This window comes from Bos mutus, chromosome 16, assembly GCF_027580195.1.
Source record: "Bos mutus isolate GX-2022 chromosome 16, NWIPB_WYAK_1.1, whole genome shotgun sequence".
Classification (NCBI taxonomy): Eukaryota; Metazoa; Chordata; class Mammalia; order Artiodactyla; family Bovidae; genus Bos; species Bos mutus.
Genome location: NC_091632.1, coordinates 42,529,783 through 42,545,363, shown reverse-complemented (window position 1 = coordinate 42,545,363; position 15,581 = coordinate 42,529,783). Strand labels below are relative to the sequence as shown.

Here is a 15,581-nt window from a genome sequence, read left to right as displayed (position 1 = left end):
AGGGGATAAGAGTGGATGAAATGGTTGGATCGCCTCACTGACTCAATGGACACGAGTTTGAACAAACTACAGGTGATAGGGAAGGACAGGAAAGCCTGGTGTGTAATCCATGGGGTGGCAAAGAGTCCAATACAACCTAGCATGTGAACAATGAACCATAACATCCTGAAAAAAAACCTCATGTTCTTTCTCTATGGTGGGATCACGATATCTGATTGAATCTACAACTGTCTTCTGACTTCATTTGGCTGCAAGCTCACTGCTTCTAAAGTCAAACTCACAACTCGGTGTCTGTTATTCATGTAAACTGAAATGAACAACCTAAAAGTTGAGAATTATGTTTTATTTGGCCCACTTACCAAGGACTTAGCCTGGGACACCACCTCTCAGCTCTGAGAGACTTCTCTGAAGAAGTAAGGTGGGATCCAGGATGTATAGTAGTTTTTGCAAACCAGGTAGTCAGGACATCAAAAGATTATTGTTAGTTAATTTTTTTTTCTTTAATTAAGACATCTCATCTCTAAGCAGACATCTCAAGTTAATGAATTTAGCACTTTTCTATGTACGGGAAGATGCCAGAGTCTGGGCTCATTGAAATCATTCCTTTGATATGCAGTTTAACGCTGCTGGGCCAGTATCCTATTTTTCTCCATCCTGAGTCCCCTCAGGGTGCACAGTTGGGGGTGGCTGCAGTGGCTGCTGGCTGGATGGCTGGAATATCTTTGGTTTACTGAAATGGCAGGCCATATTTTTCATCCACATTTAAAACAAGAGTTGTATCTGATACTCAGACTTTAACTTCCTATAAATTTCTGTCATCACCAGCAGACTGTAAGCTCCTTAGGGGCACAGACCTTTCCTCTGCTGTTGTCCATGGAATCCCTAAAGCCCGGCTTACAGCCTAGCACATAGTGACTGCCAAGTCCTAACTGTAACTCCTTTCCTGACTTGCCTTATCTGGCAGGTGCTCTATGGTCCATCAGTTCCGCCCATCTTGTCAAGTTGCTCCCTGCTAAGATTCCCTGACACTACCACCAGCTTCCTTCTTTTTTCTTTTTTAACCATTATTATTACTTATTTATTTGTGACTGTGCTGGGTCTTCACTGCTGCAAGCAGGCTTTCTCTAGATGCAGCAAGTAGGGGCTACTATCTAGTTGCGATATGCAAGCTTCTCATTGCAGTGGCTTCTCTTGTTGCAGAGCACAGGCTCTAGAGTTGTTGTGGCTTAGTTGCCCTAGGGGATGTGGGATCTTGCTGGCCCAGGGACCGAACTCATGTCCTCTGCATTAACAGGTAGATTCTTAACCACCAGGCCACCAGGAAAGTCCTACTGCCACATTCCTTTGGCTTCTCACTGTCTGTACCCCTTCACCTCTTCTGGTTCCATAACCATTCATGTGCATCTTCAGGACCAACTTCACTGTTAAACTATCCTCACCCACATGGCAAAATCCTCTGTCTCACCTTATGGATACCTTGGTCATCTCAGCAAATGCTCAACACTCCTCAATCCTGAAATATTTCCTTCCTTCGCTTCCCTGATGCCATCTTATTTCTCCAGCCCCTCTGGTCCCAGGACTGTGGGATTTGTACCTCAGATTTCTCTCTTCTCTCTTTAAATACAATGTCCCAGACTTTGCATAGTTTATATGTATCATCCATATGCATAGTTTATGTGCTTCACAATGAGAGAGTCAATTCCTAGGCAGGTTGATAAGAAGTCCAGGGGTCCCTGAGGAGAGAGGGGTCTGGAGTTCTTTCTTAACGAGAAGGAAAGGACAAACTTTTTTTTTCTCTATATTCCTTAGTCTTAGTCACATAAAATGCTTTTTTATTTAAGCCCAGAACTGCTTTAATGTCTGCGCATGAGTGTATGTTCCTCGGTTCTTTGTCTTGTCACAACAAAGATTTGGAGCAACGAACATTAAAGCCCTCGGCGTGTCACAGCTCTCGAGTCTTGGACAAACCATGCTACAGCTCTTAGGCAAATCAGTGTTACAGCTCCATTTTATTTAGAAGATAGCAGGAGAATCCAAGACTCGAAGAGAAGAGAGGGGAGGAGGGAGAGAGAGAGAGGGAGGGAGGGGGAGAGAGAGAGAGAGAGAGAGCGCGCGCACACACACGGGGGGGAGAGAGAGAGAGTGAGTGAGAAAGAGAGAGTGAGAGAGAGAAAGAGCGCATGTGCGCGGGGAGAGAGAGAGTTTGTGAGAAAGCGCTTTGGCTCCTCCTTTTATATGTTGTTCCTCCACCTGGGCCTGCCCTATGCAAATTGGGCTTAGCCAGGAGTGCTGTTTCTTCTGCCTGAAGTCTTCACTCTGGTCCTTGGACCTTCCTTTGACCTTCCTTGCCTTTTAGCCACCGCCATTTTGGACTCCTTTTCCCTATTCTACCTACCTAACAGGTTCAATAGTTGTGGTGCATGGGCTTAGTTGCTTGTGGCATATGGGATCTTCCTAGATCAGAGATCGAACCTTCTGCATTGTGTCAACTACAAATTGGCACTTACCAAGAGCATTGCCAACGACTGAACAACAAAGGCATTTGCCATCTGCCTCTGTGGAGATTGAACCCCACGCTGCTATAGCTGTTGACCTCCAACAACCCCAGAGGGAGTTCAGGGTGGAGTGAGGCACTCTGTGCTCCAGGGAATCTGGTGGACAGGTCTTTAGATAGTTGGATGTTTTTAGCAACAGAATTTATGATCTCAATCCTTCAGTTCAGTTCAGTTCAGTCGCTCAGTCATGTCCGACTCTTTGCAACTCCAAAAATCGCAGCATGCCAGGCCTCCCTGTCCATCACCATTTCCCGGAGTTCACTCAAACTCACGTCCATCGAGTCGGTGATGCCATCCAGCCATCTCATCCTCTGTCATCCCCTTCTCCTCCTGCCCCCAATCCCTCCCAGCATCAGAGTCTTTTCCAATGAGTCAACTCTTCGCATGAGGTGGCCAAAGTATTGGAGTTTCAGCTTTAGCATCATTCCTTTCAAAGAAATCCCAAGGCTGATCTCCTTCAGAATGGACTGGTTGGATCTCCTTGCAGTCCAAGGGACTCTCAAGAGTCTTCTCCAACACCACAGTTCAAAAGCATCAATTCTTCGGCGCTCAGCTTTCTTCACAGTCCAACTCTCACATCCATACATGACCACTGGAAAAACCATAGCCTTGACTAGACGGACCTTTGTTGACAAAGTAATGTCTCTGCTTTTCAATATGCTATCTAGGTTGGTCATAACTTTCCTTCCAAGGAGTAAGCATCTTTTAATTTCATTGCTCCAGTTACCATCTGTAGTGATTTTGGAGCCCCAAAAAATAAAGTCTGACACTGTTTCTACTGTTTCCCCATCCATTTCCCATGAAGTGATGGAACCATATGCCATGATCTTCATTTTCTGAATGTTGAGCTTTAAGCCAACTTTTTCACTCTCCACTTTCACTTTCATCAAGAGGCTTTTTAGTTCCTCTTCACTTTCTGCCATAAGGGTGGTGTCATCTGCATATCTGAGGTTATTGATATTTCTCCCGGCAATCTTGATTCCAGCTTGTGCTTCTTCCAGCCCAGTGTTTCTCATGATGTACTCTGCATAGAAGTTAAATAAGCAGGGTGACAATATACAGCCTTGATGTACTCCTTTTCCTATTTGGAACCAGTCTGTTGTTCCATGTCCAGTTCTAACTGTTGCTTCCTGACCTGCATATAGGTTTCTCAAGAGGCGGGTCAGGTGGCCTGGTATTCCCTTCTCTTTCAGAGTTTTCCACAGTTTATTGTGATCCACATAGTCAAAGGCTTTGGCATAGTCAATAAAGCAGAAATAGATGTTTTTCTGGAACTCTCTTGCTTTTTCCATGATCCAGCGGATGTTGGCAATTTGACCTCTGGTTCCTCTGCCTTTTCTAAAACCAGCTTGAACATCAGGAAGTTCACGGTTCATGTATTGCTGAAGCCTGGCTTGGAGAATTTTGAGCATTACTTTACTAGTAAAGTAATGTGTGCAATTGTGTGGTAGTTTGAGCATTCTTTGGCATTGGCTTTTTTTGGGTTTGGAATTAAAACTGACCTTTTCCAGTCCTGTGGCCACTGCTGAGTTTTCCAAATTTGCTGGCATGTTGAGTGCAGCACTTTCACAGCATCATCTTTCAGGATTTGAAATAGCTCGATTGGAATTCCATCACCTTCACTAGCTTTGTTTGTAGTGATGCTTTCTAAGGCCCACTTGACTTCACATTCCAGGATGTCTGGCTCTAGGTGAGTGATCACACCATCATGATTATCTTGGTCATGAAGATCTTTTTTGTATAGTTCTTCTGTGTATTCTTGCCACCTCTTCTTAATATCTTCTGCTTCTGTTAGGTCCATACCATTTCTGTCCTTTATTGAGCCCATCTTTGCATGAAATGTTCCATTGGTATCTCGAATTTTCTTGAAGAGATCTCTAGTCTTTCCCATTCTGTTGTTTTCCTCTATTTCTTTGCATTGATCTCTGAGGAAAGCTTTCTTATCTCTTCTTGCTGTTCTTTGGAACTCTGCATTCAGATGCTTATATCTTTCCTTTTCTCCTTTGCTTTTCGCTTCTCTTCTTTTCACAGCTATTTGTAAGGCCTCCCCAGACAGCCATTTTGCTTTTTTGCATTTCTTTTCCATGGGGATGGTCTTGATCCCTGTCTCCTGTACAATGTCATGAACCTCAGTCCATAGTTCATCAGGCAGTCTGTATATCAGATCTAGTCCCTTAAATCTATTTCTCACTTCCACTGTATAATCATAAGGGATTTGATATAGGTCATACCTGAATGGTCTAGTGGTTTTCCCTACTTTTTTCAATTTAAGTCTGAATTTGACAATAAGGAGCTCATGATCTGAGCCATAGTCAGCTCCTAGTCTTGTTTTTGCTGACTGTATAGAGCTTCTCCATCTTTGGCTGCAAAGAATATAATCAATCAGATATTGGTGTTGACCATCTGGTGATGTCCATGTGTAGAATCTTCTCTTGTGTTGTTGGAAGAGGGTGTTTGCTATGACCAGTGTCTCAATCCTTGCATCTCCTCATACATAGATAGAGAAGCACTAGATCCCTTCATGGTGACATCAGACCCTCATGACTAACAAAAACCTTTTGTAAATTGAGTGCTTCATGGTATTGAACTCCCCCTTCACCAAAACCTTGTATATTGACTTTCCCCCACTGCCGCTTTGGAGCAGTCTCTCAGAGATATCTGAGATGCTGCCTTCCGGGCTGCAGTCCTCATTTTGCCCCAAATAAAACTTAACTCACAACTCTCAAGTTGTACCTCTTTTTTAAGTCGACAATTGGCGGGTAGATTCTTTACCACTGAGCCACCAGAGAAGTCCTGTTATTTTCTTTTAATGGGCCTCAACCTTGCTATAACTGCCTGATCCAAAACAGAGCACCTCCTTGATTCTTCCCCCAGCCAGCATCCCTCTATCACATCCATCTCATTGGATTATAGATTCTGCCTCGTATATACCTTGTTACTTCCCTCCAAGGCCCAATAGTCTATTTCTCTATTTTTCAGACCTGGGGTCTGGGTGATCCTGAACAATGTCAGCTTACACTCTGATTTCTATCGGGTTTTCTAAACTGCCTCTTGAATTGCACCCCCCACCTACAATCCTTTCTTCCCTCAGCAGTCAGAATTACTTTATTATTATTTTTAAGGCATATATTTATTTATTTTTGGTTGCATCTGGTTTTAGTTGCAGTGCATGGGCTTCTCTTTGGTTGGGATACATGGGATTTTAGTTCCCTGACCAGGGATTGAACCTGCATCCTCTGCATTAGAAGGTGGGTTTTTAACCATGGGACCACCATAGAAGTCCCAGAGTTACTTTCTGTGAATGAACCTGGTTGTACATATCTGCTTAATACAGGTCGCCATCTTCCTATTACTTTAGGGACAAAAATCTCAGCTCTTTACCCTAGCATTCAAGATACTTCACAGTAGAGCCACTGACTGTCATGTCAGTTACCCCTGCCATTTCTCCCCACCCTATCCCACCCAACACACCCTAAGCTACAGCTAAAGTAATCTTTTCAGTTCTTTAAACATTCCTCCAACTTTTGACTAGGGTGCTCCCTGATACTTCCTGCTAACATTTGCTTCAGGTCCCAGCTTAAAGATCACTTCCAGAAATACCCCAGGCCCCTACCACCAGTTGCCCACCCCCTGGAAGGTGGGAATTACAACTTGTTCATCATTGGTGTGTCAATGGTGTGCCTAGAAGCCTTCCAAATATTTCTGAAAATAAGGAGATACATTAAAATTAGAAGGAAAAAGTCAGAATCATTGGACAGGTTTATTGAAGCTGAGAATTTTTCTCACAATCCAAATGGCTTCTGGTATGGGCTGTGTGACGTCTCTCTGATCACAAGGCCCCATCCACCAAACCCCAACAGATCATTCCTGTCCTGTTCACTATGGAATATAATTCATCAAGCTCCCCCCACATGTGGACTCTGCTGTTGGATACAGATCAAGCTCTCTGGAATGTCTGCTTGCACACTTGGCCTTCACAGAACAGTTCCTAGGGATAGGGAAGAAGGGAGAACAGAGATGAGTTGGCATATAGTCTATTATTATTGGGGCTTTCCCGATGGCTCAGCAAATGAAGAATCCACCTGTAATGCAGGAGACATAGGATACTCGGGTTTGATCCCTGGGTCAGGAAGATCCCCTGGAGAAGGAAATAGCAACCCACTCCAGTATTCTTGCCTGGAGAATCCCATGGACAGAGGAGCCTGGTGGGCTTCAGTCCAAAGAGTAGCAAAGAGTCAGACATGACTGAGCAACTGAACAGCAGCAGCAGCCGTTATTATTATTAGTCATACTTTTGACACCAGGTACATGGTGTCTTTTCCAATCCCACATCTCCAACCCTGTTACAACAAATTGGACAGCCAACAATTTAATTTAGTTTGGACACTGAGGATCAGAGCTAGTGTAGACCCCACAGGTCAAGGGCTTAGTCTCATAAGATTGCTCCTACTTCAGAAATCAATCACGTCACCCATATATCTGACTGATCATCCCATATCGAGGATTCCCACAACTCCCTTCTCAGGTTCAATACTTTGCTAGAATGGCTCACAGAAACACTTTTTGCTTATACTTACAGGTTTATTATAAAGAATGTAACTCAGGAACAGCCAAATGGAAGAGAGGCATAGGAGAAGGTATTGTGGTGGGGGTGGGAGTGGGGCATACAGAGCTTCCATGACCAGTCTAGCCGAGCTCCCTTCCAGCACTTCTATGTCTTCGCCAACTAGAAAGTTCTCTGAACCCCTTTATTGTTGTTCAGTTGCTAAGTCACGTCCAACTCTTTGTGACTCCATGGACTGTAGCACACCTGGCTCCTCTGTCCTCCACTATCTCCCTAATTTTGCTCAAATTCATGTTCATTGAGTTAGTGATGCTATCTAACCATCTCATCCTCTGTTGTCCCCTTCTCCTTTTGTATTCAATCTTTCTCAGCATCAGGGGCTTTTCCAATGAGTCAGCTCTTCACTTCAGGTGGCCAAAGGATTGGAGCTTCAGCTTCAGCAACGGTACTTCCAATGAATATTCAGAGTTGATTTCCTTTAGGATCGACTGGTTTTACCTTCTTGCAGTCCAACGGACTCTCAAGAGTCTTCTCTAGCACAGCAATTCGAAAGCATCAATTTTTCAGTGTTCAGTCTTCTTTGTGGGCCCAACTCTCTCATCCACACATGACTATTGGAAAAATCATAGCTTTGACTATGCACACCTTTGTTGGCAAAGAGATGTCTCTGCTTTTTAGTACACTCTCCAGATTTGTCATGGGGCTTCTCAGGTGGCACAATGGTAAAGAATCCACCTGCCAATGCAGGAGATGCAGCAGATGTGGGTTTGAACACTGGGTCTGGAAGATCCCCTGGGGTAGGAAATGACAACCCACTCCAGTGTTCTTATCTGGAAAACTCCATGGTCAGAGGAGCCTGGGGTCCAGTGCATGGAGTCAGACATGACTGAGCAACTGAGCATGCACACACACAGAGGTTTGTCATAGCTTTCCTTCCAAGGAGCAAACGTCTTTTAATTTCATGCCTCCAGTCAGCATCCACAGTGATTTTGGAGCCCAGGAAAATAAAATCTGTCGTTGCTTCCAGTTTTTCCCCTTCTATTTTCCATGAAGTGATGGGACCAGATGTCATGATGTTAGTTTTTTGAATATTGAGTTTCAAGCAAGCTTTTCACTCTCCTCTTTCACCCTCATCAAGAGGCCCTTTAGTTCCTCTTCACTTTCTGACATAAGGGTGGTGGCATCTGCATATCTGAGGTTGTTGATAATTTCTGCCAGCAATCTTGATTCCAGCTTGTGATTCATCCAGCCCAGCATTTCACATGATGTACTCTGCATAGAAGTTAAATGAGCAGGGTGACAATATAGCCTTGTCTTACTCCTTTCCCAGTTTTGAACTAGCCAGTTATTCCATGTAAGGTTCTAACTATTGCTTCTTGACCCACATACAGGTTTCTCAGGAGACAGGTAAGGTGGTCTGGTACTCCAGCCTCTTTAAGAATTTTCCACAGTTTATTGTGATCCACACAGTCAAAGTCTTTTGTGTAGTCAATGAACCAGAAGTAGATGTTTTCCTGGAACATCCTTGCTTTCTCCATGATCCATGAACTCATTTATGTAAAGGTTTTTATGGAGGTGTCATTACATAGGCATGATTGCTTAAAGTAATGGTCAATCTCTAATCCCTCGCCCCTCACCTGAGTTCAGGGGCTGGGCTGAATGTTCCAACCTTCTAATCCTACCTTGATCTTTCTTCAGACCAGCCCGCGTCCTGAAGCTCTCTAGGGTCCCCAGCCACCATTCATCTCATTAGCATACAGAAGATACTCTCGTTACTCTGGAGATTCCAGGGATTTTAAGAACCAGGTACAAAGGCCAAATATTCATTGGTTTTCATTATATCACAGCTTATAAAAATCATAAGCCTCACGATGAAGGTAAAAGATGAGAGTTGAAAAATCTAGCTTAAAACTCAACAGTCAAAAAACTAAGATCATGGCATCTGGTCCCATCACTTCATGGCAAATAGATGGGGAAACAATGAAAACAGTGACAGACTTTATTTTCATGGGCTCCAAAATGGTGCAGATGGTGACCGCAGCCATGAAATTAAAAGACACTTGCTCCTTGGAAGAAAAGCTATGACAAACCTAGACAGCATATTAAAAAGCAGAGATGTTACTTTGCTGATAACTGTCCATATAGTAAAAGCTATGGTTTTTCCAGTAGTCATGTACAGATGTCAGAGTTGGACCATAAAGAAGGCTGAGCACTGAAGAATTGATGCTTCTGAACTGTGGTGTTGGAGAAGACTCTTGAGAGTCCCTTGGACAGCAAGAAGATCAAACCAGTCAATCCTAAGGGAAATCAATTGTGAATATTCATTGGAAGGACTGATGCTGAAGCTAAAGCTCCAATACTTTGGCCACCCAATGGGAACTCACTGAAACTCACTGAAAAAGCCCCTGATGCCAGGAAAGATTGAAGGCAGGAGGAGAAAGGGACAACACAGGATGGGATGGTTGGATGGCATCACCGTCTCAATGGACATAAGTTTGAGCAAACTCCGGGAGATGGTGAAGGACAGGGGAGCCTGGTGTGCTGCAGTCCATGAGGTTGCAAAGAGTTGGACATGACTGAGCGACTGAACAACAGCAACAATAAGAATCATCCCACGAATGTCCTTAAACCAAGGGTCCTTCTGCTGCCTGCTTGGGCAGAGTTCTTGGACATGCCAAAAAAGGATGCAGCAATTTGAACATTACTTCTTACAGCCACATAATCTGAATTCTTAAACATATTTGTATTTCCTTTGTAGTTCCATACTACATTTTTGTGATGGTAAGTTTCTTAACTTTGTTTTTATTGCCAGAAGAGTGTGAGATTTGTCCATCTAAGAATCAGAGTATCTTCAATCCCTTCATAATCAAAGACCACCACCTCAAAGGCCACCCACACTTTAAGAGCTCTAGTTTTGTTTTCATGGATCTGACCTAGATTTCACATGTACATTGGGACCAAAAAGGCGTAGAGTTGAAAGCACACATTCTTGTCAGACCTAGATTTGAATCTTCACTCTGCATCTTGGGGAATTTCTAAACCTCAATCTCGTCATTTGTAAATGGGAAAAAAATAGTGTCCCTGTCACAGGATTGGTTTGAAGACTAAGTCAGAAAATGCACTCAAAGGATTTAACCAAGTAATTGCACACAAAGTCATCATTCGAAAATGTAAGCCATTGTAATACACATATATGGCAAGAAGGAATTCTCATTTTAAAAGCCATAATTAGCCTTTATGCACAGTTTTATACTTTATAGATTATACTTAGAAATTATTGATTAGGTTGACTTATAACTTGTATGGTCTTGGAGTGCTGGTGGCTTAAGAAATTGATATACCCCTTTTGGAAGTGAATAAGGCAACAAAGTAGCAGGAAGCAATGATGTCTGGGACAACACTGATCCCCTCTGTAAGTTCTTCCTAAGGAAATAAATGCATGGCTGCAAAAAGCTCTATTTATGTGAATTTAAGAGACAGCAGAAAACACTCTGAAACAATATTTCTGGACATTGCAATTAAGAAAACATTTTACTAAAATGAAAGTTCATGAATCTGATGGAATAGTACACAGCTGGTTGACTACCTTATTATATGGTTTCAACTAACACAAAATGAATGCAACAGGACAATTGTTAGAAAGTTAGAATATGTTTTTCTATTAAATGAAAAGTCAGAATACTCTCACAGACCGGAAGGCAAGACATCAAATTGAAAACAGTTGTGTTGGGATGGTAGGATTGCTGGTCACGGTTTCCTAACCTCATTTTAAAAATAAGAACATTTAACAACGACAAAACAAACAACCCAACCTGAAAATCGGCAGAATGCCTAAATAGACATTTCTTCAACGAAGACATACAAATGGCCAGTAGGCACATGAAAACATGCTCAACATCGCTAATTATTAGAGAAATGCAAATCGAAACTACATGAAGTACCATCTCACAAAAGTCAAAATGGCCATCAATAAAGTCTACAAATAACAAACGCTGGAGAGGGTGTAGAGAAAAAGGAACCCTGCTACACTGTTGGTAGGAATGTAAATTGGTGCAGCCACTATGGAAAACAGTATGGAGGTTCCTTAGAAAACTAAAAATAGAATTACCATATGATCCAGTAATCCCACTGTTGGGAATATATCCAGACAGTACTATAATTCAAAGAGATACATGCACCCCTATGTTCATAGCAGCACTATTCACAACAGCCAAGACATGGAAACAATCTATATGTCCATTGAGAGATAGATGTACAGATAAAGAAGATGCAGTACATATATACAATGGAATACTACTCAGCCATAATAAGGAACAAAATAATGCCATTTGCAGCAACACGGATGCAACTAGAGATTATCCTACTGAATGAAGTTAAGTCAGAAAGAGAAAGACAAAAGCCATATGATGCCATTTGTATATGGAATCTAAAATATGACACAAATGAGCTTATCGATGAAGCACTCACAGACAGAAAACAGACTTGTGATTGCCAACGGGGTAGGGGTGGCGATGGAGGAGGGATGGACTCGTAGTTTGGTGTTAATAGATGCAAACTGTTATGTATAGAATGCATGGACAACAGTGTCCTACTGCATAGTACAGGGAACTACATTCAATGTCCTGGGATAAACCATAATGGAAAAAAACATAAAAAGAATGTGTGTATACATACACACACACACACATATATATATATATATGTATATACATACACACAATATATATATATGTATGTATGTATATACATACACACACACACACACACACATATATATGTATGTATGTATGTCTGGAGGAGGGCTTGGCAATCCACTCCAATATTCTTGCCTGGAGAATCCCATGGACAGAGGAGCCTGGTGAGCTACAGTTTCTAGGGTCGTACAGAGTCAGACATGAATAAAGCAACTTAGCGCACATGCACGCATGAATGTATGTGTAACTGAGCCACATTATTGTACAGCAGAGATTCACACATTGTAAGTCAACTATTTCAATTAAAAAAATAGAGGAACAAAATAGGGCCAGTACCAGGTGGAGTTGGTCCCCTTCAATCCAATGGGTCCAGCCTCTGTTCTTCTTTTCCCCCTTCTGCACACAGGTGAGTCTGTCATTGTCCCAGGTGACCAAGCTCTGCATGAGGAATGGGAGAAAATACTGATTTGCTCTGGCAGCATACTCAGATATGACTAGAGAAGATGTCAAGGACCTTGCAAAACTAAAAGTCTATGTCATGACTTTAATTTTTGCCTTGCAGGCTTCCCTGTTGGCTCCGTGATAAAGACTCCACCTGCCAATGCAGGAGACACAGGTTCGATCTCTGGTCGGGGAAGATCCCACATGCCTCGGAGTAACTAAACCCATGCACCACAACTGTTGAGCCTGTGCTCTAGAGACTGAGCGCCACAACTACTGAGCCCACGTGCCTTAGAACCTGCGCTCTGCAACAAGAGAAGCCACCACAATGAGAACGCTTTGCACTGCAACTAGAGAGTAGCCACGACCGCCACAACCAGAGAAAACAGCCCACATGGCAACAAAGACCCAGCACAGCCAAAACTAAATAAATAATTTTTACCTTGCATTTTCTGTTATCCACACCTTTGTTATCCTCATCAAATTCTTCTCCAACTTTAAATTTCACAACATAGTTCCTGAAGGTGCTGTTCGTGTGGATGGTAAAAGAATCCCCATTCTGTTCAATCACTTTCTGTGGCTTCAGCATCTTGGCTATCTTACGAGTGGCAAAGTCAATATCTTAAAAATAATTTTTTATAAAGAAAAGACATTTAAACATTTACTTGAGACACAAAAGTTAAGGATTTGGCAGCTGTCCTCAAAATCATTGCATCTGATGGCTAGTGTTTCTCAGGGTTTTGGTATAGACAGTTCCCATTCAGTGGCTTTGAACACATTATGAACTAGAGGTAAAGGCTGCTTATTTTGTTTATTTGCTTTAATATTTATTTATTTGGCTGCCTTGAGTCTTAGTTAGCAACGGGCGGGATCTTCAATCTTCGTTGTGGCATGTGGGATGTTTAATTGTGGCATGCAACTCTAAGTTGCAGCATGTGGACTCTAGTTTCCTGACCAGGGATTGAACCAGGGCTCCCTGCATTGACAGCACAGAGTCTTAGCCACTAGACCAGCAGGTTAGTCCCAAGGTTGCTATTTTAAATAGAGAAAAAGTAAAAGTCATTCAGTCGTGTCTGACTCTCTGTGACTGCACGGACTTATCAGTCCATGGAATTTCTAGGCCAGAATACTGGAGAGGGTTCCCTTCTCCAGGGGATCTTCCCAACCCCAGGATTGAACCCAGGTCTCCCACATTGCAGGCAGATTCTTTATCAGCTGAGCCACCAGGAGGCAAAGTGCAATTTTAGCCAGAGCTGAGGGAGGTGACAAAGTGAGTGATGAGCTGTGCAGATCTTGGGGGGAAAGAAGTGTAGGACTGGAGAAGGAAATGGCAACCCACTCCAGTATTCTTGCCTGGAGACCCTCATGGAGTCTGGTGTGCTACAGTCAGAGGGGTCACAGAGTCGGACACTACTTAGCAACTGACCAGCAACAGCAAGTGTACAATAGAGCTCACTAGAACTCTCAGGAAGTGCATGTCAGATGGTCTCAGGAACCTTCAGGAGCCTGAGGTGGCTGGAGAAGAATAGGGAGAATGAGGAGGAGGGGAGGACCTAAAGATGAGATTCAGGGTAGCATAAGGGACCATCGGGCTTTAATTCAGAGCATGATGGATTTGGATGGGAGCCACTGGAATATTTAGAGCAGGTGACATGATCTCATTGGCAGGCAGCCACAACTGCTGGCTTGTCATCCTGAACATTCCTATGAGTCACGGGACATGGTTCTCCTATTTAGGGAATGTCCTGTTCATGTAGAATGAAGTTTCAGGAATCATTTCAGAGATTTATGTACTTCATTGCAGATACCTTGGTCCCAGAATTGTCCCTGTTTTAACTTGTTTGCCTAATAGATTCATTTGTTTCTGACATGACTGGCCCTCAGAGCTGGGTGTGCTTTTCAGGGCTGGGTGCCTCACATCTCCATTTCCAGCCTAGAAAACGTGGCCAAGCCCTTCACAGGGCTCCATGAGCATCGCATTAGCCCCTGCCCATTTCTTTTTTTTTTTTTAAATGTATTTTTTGGCTGCACCACACAGCTTGCAGGTTATTAGCTTCCCCAAACGTAGGCTTGAACCCCAGGCCCTCAGCAGTGAAAGTGCTGAGTCTTAACCAGTGGATCACCAGGGAGCTTCCAGTTCTACTCATTTCTAAGCTCGATGATAGTCTGAATGTCCTTGTCTTAAGAAAGCTGTTTATTTTTTTTGCTTCCCTGGTGGTCCAGTGGTCATGAATCTGCTTTACAATGCAGGGGACACCAGTCTGATTCCTGGTCCAGGAAGATCCCACATGCCACAGGACAACTAAGCCCCCTGTGCCACTACTACTAGCCTGTATTCAGCAGTTAGTGAAGTTTGTGTGCCCTAGAGCCCGTGTTCCCCAACAAGAGAAGCCACTGCAATGAGAAGCCGGCACATTGCTGCTAGAGAGTAATCCCCACACACCCGCGTTCTCTGCAACTAGAGAAAGTCAATGTACGATAACAAAGACCCAGTGCAGCCATAAATATATAAATAATTTTTAAAAAGCTAGCTATCTGGGAAAAAAAAAGAAAGAAAGGCTTTCTTAGAATGAAATAATATCATTCATTCTATCAATTTGATAGAATGAAATAATATCAAAAAATAATAATTTTTGGTATATTGTCACCCTGCTTATTTAACTTATATGCAGAGTATATCATGTGAAATGCCAGGGTGGATGAATCACAAGCTGGAATCAAGATTGCCAGGAAAATATCAACAACCTCAGATATGCAGATGATATTAACCTAATGGCAGAAAGTGAAGAGGAACTAAAAGAACATCTTGATGAAGGTGAAAGAGCAGAGTGAAAAAGCTGGCTTGAAACTCAACATTCAAAAAACTAAGATCATGGCATCTGGTCCCATCACTTCATGGTAAATAGATGGGGAAAAAATGGAAACAGTGGCAGATTTTATTTTCCTGGGCTCCAAAATCACCGAGGACAGTGACTGCAGTCATGAAATTAAAAATGCTTGTTCCTTGAAAGACAAACCTAGACAGCATCTTGAAAAGCAGAGACCTCACTTTGCTGAAAAAGGTCCATATAGTCAAAGCTATGCTTTTTCCAGTAGTCATGTATGAATGTGCTACGCTTAGTTACCCTTCATGTCTGACTCTTTGTGACCCCATAGACTGTAGCTCACCAGGCTCCTCTGACCATGAGGATTCTTCAGGCAAGAATACTGGAGTGGGTTGCCATGCCCTTCTCCAGGGTATCTTTCCAACCCAGGTATCGAACCCAGGTCTCCTGCATTGGAGGCTGATTCTTTACCATCTGAGCCATCAAGAAAGGCAAGAATACT

At 42.9% G+C, this 15,581-nt stretch overlaps 1 protein-coding gene across 4 annotated transcripts in view; it reads right to left on the bottom strand.

The window, feature by feature from the left end:
* The window catches only part of RBP7 (retinol binding protein 7), a 47,601-nt gene that overhangs the window by 20,417 nt on the left and 11,603 nt on the right, over positions 1-15,581 (bottom strand). For 2 of the 4 annotated variants that reach the window (XM_070385213.1, XM_070385215.1), the window contains exons 2-3: positions 12,697-12,875; positions 12,150-12,251 (exon numbers count right to left, since the gene is read on the bottom strand). In XM_070385213.1, coding sequence (XP_070241314.1) covers positions 12,150-12,251; positions 12,697-12,875 — 281 coding nt within the window. Of the gene's footprint in view, positions 1-6,254; positions 6,544-6,801; positions 8,392-12,149; positions 12,252-12,696; positions 12,876-15,581 lie in introns of those variants that run through there. The other 2 variants (XM_005892710.2, XM_070385214.1) reach the window with 2 other exon arrangements.